Consider the following 14,494-nt stretch of genomic DNA (forward strand, 5'->3'; position numbering starts at 1 on the left):
ACGAGACACTGTGGCCCGACCCGCCCCGAGCCGCTACCCCACAACTCGGAAACAGTCACAATTGCCATCGCCCTTAGTCCCGAGTTCCGCAGCTTGAAGTACTTCAGCAGAGCCCTATTTTAGCTCTATATCTCATTGTGTGTTGGTACCGTTTCTGCGCCCACATTACGTACGTGTTGCTCGGCTCTTATGTTAGGAGCACGCTGTGTATGCAATATTAGACTTCTCCTTCAAGCGAGGCCTCGATTGATACGCTACGCACCGGGTGCTGCGTGATCATGCCGGCAGATGACCTTTACGCTGTTCCTTCAGGTGGCAGCTTGAAATTCAAGGGCTCACCGAGCAAAAAGTAAGCCTTTTGGGAGCGCGACGGCCTACCCTTGCCTCGGCCTAACCCTTGTCTTTTGATGCATATGGCAGGAAGAAAAAATCAAAGTCGTCTACAAGCAAATCTGCTCGTGAGGGACCGTGGAAGACCAGCAGCGCGACGCTGAAGTCAAAGGGAAAACAGGCGGCAAATGATGAGGACGCCAATGAGGTGGATCTGGAGCCAGTCGACGAACAAGACCACGGCTCTTCTTCCTCATGGCCAACGATGACTGAAGCAGAGCGCAGGTTTGAGGAAATTCAGAGGAAAAGGGTGTGTGCCAATGATCATGCAAGATCCTATATCTGTTGACTCATTCTTCTCATTCTATCTGCGGTCGCCTTCATAGATGGCCGACAAGGTTTCAAAGGAAGCGCGAAAGTCTCACAAGGAACGCGTCGATCAATTCAACGGGCATCTGGCTTCTTTGACAGAGCATTTTGATCTTCCCAAGGTGAGCGGATTGCGTGGCACCACCCCTCGCAGCGTCGCAATGTTCATTGACCCTGTGGAATTCTTTCACCATGTATCATCAGGTCGGACCCGGCTAGATTGTCTTGCGCGAGGCCTTCTCCCCCGCTGCCGCCCCATTTGTCCGCACCGTTTGTCCATTTATTTTCATTATACCTGTACTGAGCATAAGCTGTAACTCAGGGCAAAGATTATCAATTGGGCACCGGTGCAGCCTCCTGAAGCCGAAGAGCGACGTACACTCGATTGTAAACAAACTCTGTTCATGGTATGCTCATCATCTTGCCTCCTTTCCGCGACTCTGAGAGCGGTCGTCGCCAGTCTGCACCTCGTTGCTGACTGCCGGTGAACCACAGTGGTGCTGTCTCGTTCTCGGCTTCATACCCATTACCCAAAGCTGACAGGTCGGCAGCGGCATCTGGCAACGCGACTTGCGTAATGCACACCCATATACATATACGTCTGTCCTATTCTCACATTGGCGTGATGTACTTGCTCGCACATGCTAGAAGACATGACACGCGGGTATACTGACTTGATGGTAAGGGCTATTTTACTTGAATCACGCGAAGCGTCGGTGTGTTTGTTATTAGAGATATCTAGGATGCAGTTGAGTGAGACCAAAACACTGTGGCTGGAGCGCAGTCTTGAGAAAAGTAGATAAAATGAAGCCAGCTTTTGTCCTTTCGACTTGACCTCGCATCTTTGATATCCTGCTCTTCTGTTGAAGAGGCTCTCATTCGCCTGCCATACTACAGACCTGCGCAACACCGAACAGCAGAGTCGCAAAATGTCGAAGCCAGTGGAAGCGCTGGGCCTTGCACGGCAGCGTATCGATCAATTACATCGAGAGGATCCGGCATTCGTACGAGGAGCAGGCGCCGATCCTACTGAGGCAGCAGTGAGAGCGCAAGATGAATTAGCATATGCCGATGCGATGGAGGCATGGGCATTGAAGTTGCTAGATCTTCACCGCGCCTCAGACGACCCGGTATCTCGAGAACTTGTGAGGCAAGAGCACCTCGTCCGCGTCGCTGCCAGATGTCAGCATCTGGAGCGCTTCAAGACGCCCCGCTCCACCTATCCGGATGGCAAAGCCGGCTACTTCAAGTGGCGTAGAGAATTGTACGTCAAGCAGGCTGACAAGGCAAAGGAGATCCTACAAGCTTCTGGTGTTCCAACTGAGGACGCTGATAAGGTACACAAGTGGGTGCGCAAGGGCGAGCTCAATGTGGGAAGGGACGATGGAGATGCGGGTAGGTGTCATATTCATTCAGAACAAAGCCGCTGTGAGACCTAAAGAATATATTATTTGTGCGTCACATTGACTGTACCTCGCAGGGACGCAACTCCTTGAGGACGCCGCAGTGTTGGTCTTTCTGGAGAAGGAGGTGGCGGCTTTCGCCAAGAAGCACGAAGAGTATTCTGAAGAGAAATGGGTGGATATCTTGAGGAAGTGAGTCTCACCCTATCCCGTTTAACTCATAGGCATCGGCCCTGACAACAGCATGGTCATTTTTCGTTGCGCAGAACTCTACGCAAGACATCGAAGATTGGAGCTGCCGCCGCAATGCAATTGCCCATGGCACCCGACTTTCGCAAGCTTGTCGATCTCTCCTTGGTTAAAGCGGAGGACACGAAGTGAGCGTCATCATGTTAATAAGCATGTTTACAAAGCCCTTTCTGTGCTTGTATTTATGTTGTTTGCACACACCCGTTGCTCAATCCCGCTCGAGGTAGGGAGTGTGAAGAGGTGGTCTTAGCACCAAGGCAGAATTCGCGACCCAAGACGCTTCAAGAAGCACAGGAACACTTGGCTAACGGATCAAGCGGCACAGATGCCATCTTCGGTACCCGTCTTCTGCAGCAGCAAGACTCGGACAACGCGGTCTGGGAGCACAACGCTTGGGATCATGTTGAGCCTCCAGGAGACTTTCTCAATGAGGTGCAAGAGCGCCTTGCCGCACAAGAACGCGCTAAAGTACCCAAGGCACAGGCTGGTGAGTTGTGACAATAAGAGTTTAGATTATTGCACTTTGTTTACGCGACCTGCTTTATATCACGTTAGAAATGTATCACCGCGATCCTGCCTCTTTCTGGAATTCTTTTTACGCTGCACATCAACAAAACTTTTTCAAGAATCGGAAATGGCTCAAGTCGGAATTTTCGGAATTGGCAGACGTATTGCACATAGACGTGAGTGATTGCGTAGAGAAGGGGCGATTCGGCTGCTGATGTGCTACCTGTTCCTTCAGGCCGGCCCAAAGACCGTGGTGGAAATCGGCTGTGGTGCAGGGGACACTCTTCTACCTTTACTGCACGATAATCAGAATCCGGGGCTATCCCTGTATGGCTTCGATTAGTGGGTCAATGGGCAGTAGTGCAGCATCTTCTGTCAATCTCACACTCGTTGCTTCATACGCTACGCCAGTTCTACAGAAGCTGTTCGCGTGGTCCGAGTGAGAGCTGACTCTCAATACACTTGAAAAGCGCACACACTGACGCTTTTGCTCTCAGGAATCTTCAATATACCAGCAACCTAAGTGCGGGCGGTGCGTCGCGGACGTGTGGGACCTATCGGCACAAGATGCCCAGGACGATTCTCGACCCAGCCTGCCGCCGGGCGTCTTACCTGGCACGGTCGACGTTGTCGTCATGATCTTCGTTTTGTCCGCTCTGAATCCTACAGAGTGGTTAGCCGCAGCAAGAAATATTGTGGAAATGCTCAAACCTGGCGGAAAACTTCTTTTCCGTGATTACGGTCGATACGATCTACCTCAATTACGCTTCAAGGACAATCGGCTGCTGAAGGAAAATTTTTACGGTGAGTCCACGACAAGAGTAAGGTTTTGCAATTGGTTATCGAATGACTGAGGAATCTCCTCCAGTGCGCGGTGATGGCACAAGAGGTGAGCGCACTGCATGAGATCTTTAAACTTGAAACTGAATCCATCCTCTCCCCCCCCCCCCGGGTCGCTTGCACGGCCGGAAGTGTACTTCTTTGACAAGTCGGAAATTGTCCGCATTTTCTCTGCTGCACCATTAAAAGATGGTCCCTCCCAGAGTGATGTGGCCGATCAGAGCGAGATCTTGTTCGATACCCTTCAGCTCGTAGAAGATCGACGCATGCTGGTTAATCGAAAACAAAAGAAACGCATGTACCGAGTATGGCTTCAAGCGAAATTGCAACGGCGGTGAGGTAATTACGCCTCCAAGCTCTACATTCGCCCTTGCTCCCGCGCCAAAATGTCGCCTTGCACAAGAATGCAAGGACCGCCCACAATGACCCGGTCTTGAGTTGCTTGATCTTGACTCCGCAACCAATCTAAAAACTCAGGGCTTTCGGCCCCGGGCTGAATGGTGCAAGGGACGTCAGCCGATAGTTTGGGCTGACGCGAACTCTGTCAGATCGCTGACCTGTAGCCAGACTGTCGGGAAATGGTACTCTTGCAGTGCTTTCTGTACTATCGGCAAAGTCACTTTGGGTGGAGTAATGAGGCTTAGTGAGGTGCGCGTGGGCGAGGGAAGCTCCCCAACCTCCTTGACAGTAGCCAGGCTCTCAATCTCGGCTTCTTTGGGATGGACCGGTGTGACTTGCAGGCCTGCGGAAGTGTGACAAGTCAGCATTTCTCGGGGAGGCCTTGTTGCATGCGCACCTCTAGCTATGTACCACTTGAGTACCTAATAGGAAGAGACAGGCGTGAGTCAGGTTCCGTGCGCTGTACAGCCAAGGTTTATAGAACTAGAGTGAGAGGAACGTACTTTATTTCCGAACTTCTCCGGGTCCTTGCTCGCCCCCACCACACTGTAGCGATCAGCACGAAAGAAATTCTTGTGAAGTGGCAATCAAGGGGAATGGGAGGCAAGTTGTGAGCGCATGAGTGTTGGCATTGACAAAGCGCAGAGAGAGTGGACTTACTTTCAGCGCTGGAGAGCTCATCCTAGCAGAATGTGTATCGTATGAGGGAAAATGGGACTGCCAGGTGTGACTGTATTAATGAAAACAGACGGGGCGAAACGACGTTGCTCAAAGGTTCTAGATGAGACGGCGCCGCTTCCCAATGGCCACTGGTTTGATACGACCCAGCAGGTGTGTCGATGGCCGAGTCAACGGCAGGCAGGTGCAAACTTGCATGCAGTCGCATCGAACCAGAATGCGTGAATATATACTGACGACCCAAACATTCAAACCCTCGAGTCATCAAGCGTCCGACTCCGTGTGCAAAGATTGCCAACGCACGACTGTGATACGCCTCGGCTGGCGGCTGGCCCGCTTGTGGAGCGCGGCGATTAGATGCCGTCGATGGTGTGCTTGTAGATGCAATCAATAGAATTTACTTCAACCTTTACTCACCAATCACTTTTTGACGCTCGATGCCCTGGCCGATAGATCACTTGATGCATCGCAAAGAGCCTGGACGTTTGGATTTTACGTTTCCTCGTGTCTCATCCCTTTTCTATGCATTGGCATACTTCAGAGGGCTCTTCATTAGGGTGAATCAGATCATTTAATTTCGCATCATGCAGTCTCTTGCAGCGTATGCATCCGATTCAGACGAGGAGCTGCCGATTGCATCATCCAGCAGGTCGGTGAGCCTTGCGGTCCCAGCGCCAACCCGTGTGGCCTCGTCAATCTCGATTGCAGCTGCCAAACGTAAAGCTGACAGCAGAGGCAGGCTCCAAGTCCGCGTCTCAGCAGCGAATGGCGATAATTTAGATGCAGACGGTATTGCGTCCACCGAATCACCGAATGAATCTGACCTCAAAAAGCCTAAACTAGCGTCAGGTGCCATATTTCGGCACTCGCTACTGGGCGCCCTTCCAACCCCCAAAAGAGCTGTTCGTGACGATGGCAGCGTCAATAGCCGGCAGTCATACTTCACGGCGCAGATTGTCTGTGATAAATATATGCCAGATCTTCCCCAACGGAGCGCAAGCGGCGGTGGGCAGGCGGAGCGTGCTTCTAAAGTCACCAACAGGGGAAATTCTGCTTTTCGCGCCATGTTAGGTCTGCCACCTGTGTCTCCCGGCACTTCCTCCACAAAAAATACTGCTAGCATACCGAGTGTGCCCTCTCCGACAGCAAAGGTTCTTGTCTCTGGGGCATCATGGGCAGATACATCACTTGCTTGTCCCAGAGACTTGCTCGACGAGAGGCAGGAGGCTGCGACGCCACAGGCTCTCGAACTCAGGGCAGCATTGCAAACAAAGCCAGCGTCAGAATTGCCGAAGGTAGCGATTCTACCGTCGAACAAAAACGAGAAGGAAAAATTCACATCACGGGCGGTGCCGCAAGAAGGCAAAGGCTCTGCTCCCTTGTCCGCAGCACCAGACGTGGAGGACGAGGCTGCGGAGTGCCTAAGTGAACAGAAGGAAGTTTCCGGGCTAGACCCCTATGCAGGCTGGCAAATGAACCCCGATGGTACTTGGTATCCTGTCACTCCGGAGGCTATCGCCGTATATCAGAACTACGCTCGTCAGGATTCAACATTGAGCGCATCGCTCACAGGCAGCCACGAAAGTTCCACTGAGATCCGTTCAGTCGATGTGAACACTCCGAAGGCTCTATCGGCAACCGCTGGTGACTTCAATCCAGCTGATACCACTGGTCTCACCGCGGATCAAATCAGAGCAAAAGGAAAGGCTCGAAATAAAGGGCAGCTGAGCTCTTTGGTCAGCATGGCGAACGAGAAGAAGGAGAACCTCGAGAATAAGTGGGCGCGGAGTAGACAAGGTATCTCCAATGCGTCAAACAAATATGGCTTTTAGTCGCTCCTATAAGGCAGACATGACAAGCGCGCAGTGCACAGTGCAGCCGCATGTGCAGATTGCATCACAAATCGCTGTTTCAAGCGCCAACGTAAAGCATTCGGCTGGACTGCAATGCCGTTTCCTGTGAAAGATTGCAATCGTCAACAAGACGGACGGAGGCAGGTGCTTGTCTAGCGATGCTGCGCTATCGGCTTTATGCTCTGGCTTCGCGAGAAAAACGATAGGGTTTGCAACTGCCTCGGAATTTGGACGTCCAGAGCATATGGCCTGCGTTGTCTCGGCTGCAGGAACTGAACACAGTGCTGAGATCCTAGCAGAGCCGGAGTATGAGGGCGCACATTCTCGTATACATTGTGTCTGCGACAGAGCGATCAGTGGAGGAGCCGCCTGGACGATTTGAGGATATCATCGGCGTGCTAACGAAAACATGTAAAAGTGGCCTGGTCGACTCGAATGACTTCTGCGACAACGGGTCTGACGTACCCTACTACCCTTCCAGCTATAGCGGCAGCCGCTGCTACCCAGTACTTATGAGAGCGGCATAATTCACATTCCACGGGGTCTGTATTCCAATCATTTGATTTATGGGCGTGATTCTGTCGAATCATAGGATTGTTGCAACACAAGGCGTCTGCTTGCCAAAAGTGCCATAAGTTTGTCAGGTAGAGTCGACTCGACTCAATCAACCACTACGACGTATGACCTAACAGGCGCTGCTCTTTAACCTATGACGGTCTACTTGGTCTTACACATGATTTAGCATACAGAGCATTTCAAAAGGCGCATTCTTGAATTGAAAATTATGACCTTTAATTGATTTACTAGTATCAAGACATTTTCGTTGTATCATAACGAATAGTTTTTTTTTGAATTCCAACATTCGTACACCGCGAATACGAAGGTGTAGAGACACTGCTTGTGAAGGAACTTGGCACTTTCTCTCAACTAGACGCGAAAGCTAATATACTTGCTTTTTTGCCTGTGTGACGTTGGGGTGGCAATGGTCACCCAATACGAAACGCTCTCTTTGGACATCATCAGTTCGACAAACTGAAAATGCCGCTACTGGAATCGGCGGGTTCATGTCGGCTAAGATATGAAGCTCTCACCGCTTGTATTCTCTGCACTACATAAACTCTGGGCACTGGTTGTAGCCATTGTAGCGTGGTCCCTGCTCTCGAACTATTGAAAGGATAGTTCATTACGACTAAGGTCTTATCTGACCTCTTGTTGTTCCTCACGATATACATTGCGCAGGAGCAGCGCGGGTGCGCAAGCCAATGTATCGAAGCATGTCGAAGCATGTCAAAGCAACACCGCCCATAGTACACCATCAAACTTTATGGGAGCTTCAAAAACAATGAGCATGCTACAGTGGCTGCACGTGAAAGCTAGCATATTGTGGATATATAAAGGGCGATACACAGTGCTTAGAGTTCATGCAGCGTGGAGAACATAAGAAGTGCGGGCATCACACCTTGGTCGTAATAAGCCATCTCTTCAATCGGTCCACGGCTACTTGGGGCAGTGGAAACGGCATAGTGACCATAATGGCTAGTTTGTATAACGGCATCCTAGCTCTCCCTGTCATGGGGGGAACATCATCGCACTGTAGAACATGTTGACCTGTGCAGAATGTGCAGATATGGACGCTGAGCTATGGACCAGACGCATTAGCCACGCATGACGTGACTCGCACAACGCGACCTGCAAGGCGATTAGCGTACCTGTCCCCAAATCTAACCCGCCTATGCGAAGCGTGCACACTCGGAAAAGTGGCCCACTAACCGTACGGCACCACAAGGGAAGAAAGCAGAGCAGCAGATGCTTGGAAGGGTGCACATGAACATCGCTGGACCTATGCTCTTGGAGAGCGTAAGTGGTGCGCTCTACTTCCTAACCGACACAGATGAAGGCCGGGTAAGGTCTGGATTTACACACTGGCAAATCGCAAGAACGCTGCCGACGTCACTAACAACTGAATCCGCCAAGTAGAGAAAGAATGGGCAAGGAGTTCAAGATCCTCCACTCAGACAACGGCGACGAGATTGTCAGGGTGCGGATGCAGCAACTCCTCCCAATAGGTATCAAACACGGAACGTCAGCCCCGTACATGCCTCAACAGAACGCGCGCGCTGAGTGCCACAATTCGACTGCATAAGACGGTCTAGCATGGATCAGCCAGTCGAAGCTGAAAAGGACACACCGGCCGAGTTGGCAGTGGCAGCAGCCTACACATACAAGCATCACGCGTACATTCTATGTCGCAATGGTCCTATGTTATCACAATTATGGTAGAAGCGCACCCCAGCTGCAAGATATCCATCGATTACCTTCGCGCAATAGATGAAACAAGAGAAGTGGTAGTGCAGACGCGCAAGCCAATAGAACGAAGCACGTCAAAGCAGCACAACCCATAGAGTACCATCAAGTGTCATGGAAAGTCGAGAGCAAGGACTAAACCACAGTGGCTACACGTGAAAGCCAGCATCTTGTGAATATATATGCGTGGCATGCAGTGCCCAGAGTTCGTGTAGCATAGAAAGCAACGTGTCAGGCTATCACATCTTGGCCATACTGAACCATTCCTTCAATATCGAATGTGATGGAGCGCCGCAGATCACGAAATTTGGACAAGCACATGATAAATGATATCCTCGTCGGATACGACAGCACTATCATACACCATGTCTAGATCCCGGCCCAAAGCAGCTCATCCGGTCTTGGCATAGCAAGCTTATCGAGACACTCGCCAGGTCTGCGTGCATTGAAGAGAAGGAGCACGAAAGCGCCGGCTGCGAAATCATTACCAGTGATGCTCCTGAAATAGTCGCGCCAGAGCATGTGCCAGAAGAACCTGGCGAGGAGGAAGCATAGCAACTTGCACAGCAGCAGGCATCAACTCAACAAGTCCAGGAGGAGCAACCCTTCTAAATGCGCCAAGAACACAATTTACGGTCGAGTCGTGCCAGCGAGACGCTTGGCGATTTGTGGCATGTAGCGTCATCCTACATATCGGTCACCAAGTTCCTTTAATGCAGCAGAGCTTCGTACTTACACGGAAACCCTTAGAAGCGAAGATGCTGACAAGTAGGAGCTGACAACCAAGTGCGAAGGTGACAGCCTTAAAAATAACATAGCATAGGTTGAGGTAATATTTTCATTTGGTAGCTGTGCCGTGGGTGGGCAAGTTGAGTATTAATGTCAAACGCGATGGCTACGGTAACGTGCCGCTGCATGAAGCTAGACTAGTACCAAGAGGCTTCTCACAGAACGAGAAGCAATATTATCATCAGAAGCCTGCGTCAGTCTGCCAACTGACTACCCTCCGCATAGTAATTGCTCTGGTCACTATGGACAATCTGCATCTCCATCATCTAACCGTCGAGGCTGCCTACCTTTACAGCAAGTGCGATGAGATAGTTTATCCCGAAGTACCAAACGGAGTACAGTGCTCTGCTGGCAAGAACTTGTATTTGCGCAAGAGCATTTATGGATTACGGCAAGGAGGTGAAGTCTGACACGGGGAGCTCCACGCAACCCTTCGGCAGATCGGCCTCACCAGTGACGAAGGCAACAATGCCTATGCACTGGCACAATCGATGGCAACTTCACAATCTTGACGGCGTTTGTCGACGACCTCGTCATCGGCAACAGAGCACCAGGGGACGACCCTTCGACTTGGAGGCCTGTTGCTCAAGCTCTTCCACATCTGGGTCTCTGACCGCTTCAGCACTGCATCGGCCTACGGATTGCATGCATCACGCACATCGACAGCACTTTCGTCGACCGGGCAGCCTACGCAGAGTCGATACCTCGAAAGTTCGATATGACAGATTGCGGAGCTGTCGCAACTCCCGCCTTGAACGCGCAGGAGGATGTGGGCGCTAGCGAGACGATCGAGAGGCCAAGCATTCCTACCTGCATTCGTCGGGTTCTTTCTCTATCTCGCAGTCGGAACACGGCCCGGGCTGGTTTACTCAGTCGCTCGGGCTAGGAAGAACAGTGCGGGGCTGAAGGTAGCAGTTTGGCAGAGTACCAAGAGGATATTGCGGTCGTTCTGAGGGACTTGCAATCCCGGGATAAAGGACAAGCGGGCCAGCGGGACGAGCTTAGTTGGCTTTTGCGATTCAGATTGGGTAAGTGGCAAGGACTGGAAGTCCATGACGGGTTTCGTGCTCTCTATCCCATCGAGCGTCATCAGCTAGTTGTTGGGAGAGCAGAGCAAAGTCGCGCCTTCTTCACCAGAGGCAGAGCTAACAGTAACAAGCAAGGCGACCCGTAAGGCAGCTCAGTTGCAGGAAATTCTTCAGGGACCCGCGTACTCGAATGAATACGGGGTTTAAGTTCACAACAATGGTGCACATCACATATTCTCGGCAGCCCAAAGCATGCAAGAAGTAAGTAATATGAAATCGATCTTCATGTATATAGAAGAAGCAAACGAGAAGGGCACTGTCAAGCTCGAGCGGATCAATAGCAAGCTAGTATTGCCGATCTACCTACTAAGCCGCTGCAAAGCAAGCAATTGGAAACACATTGCACACAACTGGCGTCGTCAACTGCGCGAGACGAGCTCTGGCCGCAGAGCAGAAGTGATGCAGAAGCAGAAGCAGCAGCAGCAGCAGCGCGGACGTGCGAGCCACCGGAGCGAAGCATGTCGAAGCGGCACAACTATAGAACACCATCAAACGTCGTCACTGGAGGTTCGAAAACAATGAGCAAGCTACAGTGGCTGCACGTGAAAGCTAGCATTTTGTGGATATAGAAGGGCGATATGCTGTGCTCAGAGTTAATACAGTGTAGAGAACATAAGAGGTGTGAGCATCATATCTTGATTGAAATGAGCCATTCCTTCAATAGCTTGCGAAAGCCTTCGATGACACAGATCACTAACCTGGCTGAAGATTCTTGTTATTAATATCACCGAGGCTCCCAATCTCAATATTTACATCGCACAATCTCGCACCTCACATACACCAGAACGCAAAAGAATTTCTGCATACCAGGTCAACATCTGCTATTTGCAGACAGCTAAGGTAGATATATATATGCCGTCTGTCGGACCCGTGGCTATAGCTTAAAGGTATATCACATGAGAGTAGCGATGCAGAACCCTGCCAGGTCAAATCGAACGAACATCGGGTCAATTATAGCCTGACACGCTCTACCTTTTCTCCTATAGCTGTGGGTTTGGCAGGTGGTTCGCCTGCGCGGCCTCTGTACTATTTCCCAATGCTTCAGACCCTGTGTTACATAGGTCGGTCGCTCGGTCTGGCCACTCTTTGCAAACTCACATTTGAAGTTGTGCCCCCAAAAGAAGTACCATTGCTCTCAATTGAAAGTCCGTGTAATTGGCCTTTTCGGCATTCCGTTCGCGGAAGGGGATTACAGTTTTAAATTTGGTTGAAGATCTACAATAAACACTACGCTAGACTGTCCTTCAGTAGAGACTCATCGTAAATATCTGATCTTCGGATGCATTCGGTTGTGAGTTGGCGGAGAACGCAGCACCGTTTCGCCCCGAAACGCCTCGGACTTGCGCCGTTCTATAAGCTGATCAAGATCGCACTCTAGTTGACGTTCTCTGCGGATTTCGCTGAGTCGCAAAGACCACCACCTGCGCTCCTCCTGCTCTTCTTCGACTTCATCAAGGACATTGTCACCAATGACAGCAATTCTGCAGCCTTTGCAGTCCAAATGGCGGCTCTCGAGTTGGTTTGCCTCCTGCGTTAGGTTGACCTGGCGCAATTGCTCGCTTGCAGCTTGCACGAGCTCCTGCTGCGAGGGAGATTTAGGAAATGGCAAACCTGATTGCAAAAGAGCGATCAAGTTTGGCCTGTCACCTGCCGTAGCAGCTGCCATCGCAAGATTAGCGACCTGATCTTTACGGCGCTGCCAGTCAGCATGCGCACTCGCTGGCGAGAGGTCCTTGTCGAGCATTCTGCCGCGCTGAGTTTGCTGGACAGCAGAAAGCAGAGAGCGCTCCAGAGCCCTGTGCCACAGAGTGCATTCGCCTTCTGGGCCCAAGGTGGCGACCCTCCTGTCGTCCGTCTGACGATCAAAGCTCAGGAGGTACGACTTGGTGCCGTCTGCTGAAGCAACATCCGCACCAATCCTAAGAGGGAGTACTTCTAAGCGCAGCAGATGCCGGTGTCCTATGGAATAGAGCACGTTGAATGTGTGAGACGCGTAGCTGACTCGAGGGACCAAATTTTAGGACTCACCTGGTGCCCTATCTGAGACGTCATTGACATCAAGAACTCGCCCAATTCCGCCAGATGAAAGAACTCTGAATCGGGACGTAGGGTTGCTCTGGTCGTCGAATAACGGCGAGGCGCTACGCCGTTTGCGCTCCTTTTTGAGACGCGAGTCCTCGTCTGAAGGGGAGGTGAGGATGAGCAGGTCGGAGAAGACAAAAGCGTGCACTTGCTGTGCTTTGCCTTGGAGCTCGTCTGTTGGACTGCGGGGGCTGCGAAGGAACCTGCTGGACATTAACAGCGATCTTCTTGCAGTTGACCTCGATGAAGGTTCTGCAGCGCCATCAGACAATCGCGGGCTCGGGTAGGGTGCAGAGAATGGAAGGGATGACCCAGAGTCGGATGGCGACGGAGAGTTGGTCACAAGGGGTGACTGTGCTTCCCTCAGGAAGCCCATTGCGTGTTCAGGTAAAGACGGCTCCAATGGCGAGCAGGACCGCGGAGAGATGGTGTCGATAGGGATCAATGAGACACGGCCTTGATGGATAAGCTTGCGATCTCGATTGGCTAAGATGAGGGCCTCAGGAAGGTTATCAATGCGCTTCGACAGAGCTTCAAGCTGATGATATTCTTCCTCCCTGGCTTTCACGTCGTTCATGTCGCGAACGATCCGTTCTGCCAAGGCATAAAGATTTCGTGTGCTTTCATAGTCGGGATGACCAGATGGGGTGACCTCCAATAGTTGCTGTGAGAAGGAAAGGAAGGGTCAGCTCAAGGCTCTTCGCTGGGGCACATGCAAGCAGAAGCTCACCTTGAAGAAGAGCGGATACTTCATCAGTCGTTGGACGGGCTTAAGCAAGAAGCTACTAAACGAAAGTTTCCCGCACTCTGGGGCAAGCATTTGCATCCTTATGAACTGGCCGAATTCGTTCTGCGGTGCCGCTACCATATCCTCCACCATGCCGATCACGCTTTCAAAGCGTAAAAGGTAGGGAAGATGAAGCTCAAGTTTTGTGATGTACTTGGCGATAGAATCGGCGAATCGAATGATGACCTTTCCATTTGAGCCTTGCCCGCTAGATTCGACTCTCAGCTTTTGCATTGCGACTGCGAGTTTTGAGTGGAGTCGTAAAATATCTTCAAGCCAATCGAAGAGTCGAGCGATTGAAGCAGGTACTCCTTTGATCCAGTCGCCAGAAGGGCTTTTGAGGGGCAGCGCAAAGAGGCCGTGAATACCACAAAGCGACTGGACGAACAGCTTCTCTGTCTCGCAGAGCTCCCACAGCACCTCTTGCCGATGCATTTCCATAGTACCAAAGCAGGCGAGCATCTCCCTGTAGTCCACATCGGGTATAATGTTGCGCCAAGAAATGTGGTTCGGGGGCTCGACCAAGCTGAAATTGGTCGAATTGAGTAGCATGGTAAGTCGCTTCTGTGAGTGCACGCTCCTGCGACGATCGCCGCCTCGAGCACCGGTCTGCACCGATCGCCGTTTGCTCTTGCAAAGTCCTTGCTCGAGCGATCCTGGACTATTGATGCTGACCGGCCGCGTATTGTGCGATGGAGAGCGTTGCTGCCGGGTCACTGAGCCTGGCGAAACAGTGCTGTGGCATAGAGGAGACCGCAAGCCCTCCCCGTCCTGTTTGTTAATCTTGGGCAAAGGTGATGGAAGCCCACAGGGGAA

General features: G+C 51.5%; 5 protein-coding genes across 5 annotated transcripts; 3 read left to right on the forward strand and 2 right to left on the reverse strand.

The window, feature by feature from the left end:
- Nucleotides 1-172: 172 nt before the first annotated feature.
- On the forward strand, nucleotides 173-1,041 carry K437DRAFT_256371 (DUF1754-domain-containing protein). Its single transcript, XM_013387940.1, has 4 exons — nucleotides 173-349; nucleotides 421-640; nucleotides 717-821; nucleotides 904-1,041. The coding sequence occupies exons 1-4, from the start codon at nucleotides 279-281 to the stop codon at nucleotides 916-918; spliced, it is 411 nt and encodes a 136-aa protein (XP_013243394.1). The 5' UTR covers nucleotides 173-278; the 3' UTR covers nucleotides 919-1,041.
- A 564-nt stretch (nucleotides 1,042-1,605) lies between these two features.
- Nucleotides 1,606-4,036, forward strand: K437DRAFT_246806 (S-adenosyl-L-methionine-dependent methyltransferase; the record flags this gene model as incomplete). Its single annotated transcript, XM_013387941.1, has 10 exons — nucleotides 1,606-2,094; nucleotides 2,180-2,294; nucleotides 2,369-2,479; nucleotides 2,579-2,838; nucleotides 2,907-3,034; nucleotides 3,094-3,200; nucleotides 3,270-3,297; nucleotides 3,356-3,662; nucleotides 3,727-3,747; nucleotides 3,831-4,036. Exons 1-10 carry the CDS (start codon nucleotides 1,629-1,631, stop codon nucleotides 4,034-4,036), a joined length of 1,749 nt encoding a protein of 582 aa, XP_013243395.1. The 5' UTR covers nucleotides 1,606-1,628.
- Nucleotides 3,800-4,945, reverse strand: K437DRAFT_235515 (NAD-P-binding protein). The gene is made up of 5 exons (XM_013387942.1): nucleotides 4,758-4,945; nucleotides 4,601-4,669; nucleotides 4,495-4,519; nucleotides 4,256-4,440; nucleotides 3,800-4,191 (listed from the first exon to the last, which is right to left on the reverse strand). Exons 1-5 carry the CDS (start codon nucleotides 4,776-4,778, stop codon nucleotides 4,057-4,059), a joined length of 435 nt encoding a protein of 144 aa, XP_013243396.1. The 5' UTR covers nucleotides 4,779-4,945; the 3' UTR covers nucleotides 3,800-4,056.
- Nucleotides 4,946-5,300: 355 nt separating this feature from the next.
- On the forward strand, nucleotides 5,301-6,772 carry K437DRAFT_112524 (uncharacterized protein). The gene has a single exon (XM_013387943.1). It carries the CDS (start codon nucleotides 5,360-5,362, stop codon nucleotides 6,605-6,607), a length of 1,248 nt encoding a protein of 415 aa, XP_013243397.1. The 5' UTR covers nucleotides 5,301-5,359; the 3' UTR covers nucleotides 6,608-6,772.
- Nucleotides 6,773-13,714: 6,942 nt separating this feature from the next.
- Nucleotides 13,715-14,179, reverse strand: K437DRAFT_218434 (uncharacterized protein; the record flags this gene model as incomplete). The annotated part of the gene is made up of 1 exon (XM_013387944.1): nucleotides 13,715-14,179. A coding segment is annotated over one exon (465 nt), but the record flags the coding sequence as incomplete, so codon positions are not given.
- Nucleotides 14,180-14,494: the final 315 nt, after the last annotated feature.

The sequence above is a fragment of the Tilletiaria anomala genome (genome assembly GCF_000711695.1).
Source record: "Tilletiaria anomala UBC 951 chromosome Unknown K437scaffold_38, whole genome shotgun sequence".
NCBI lineage: Eukaryota > Fungi > Basidiomycota > Exobasidiomycetes > Georgefischeriales > Tilletiariaceae > Tilletiaria > Tilletiaria anomala.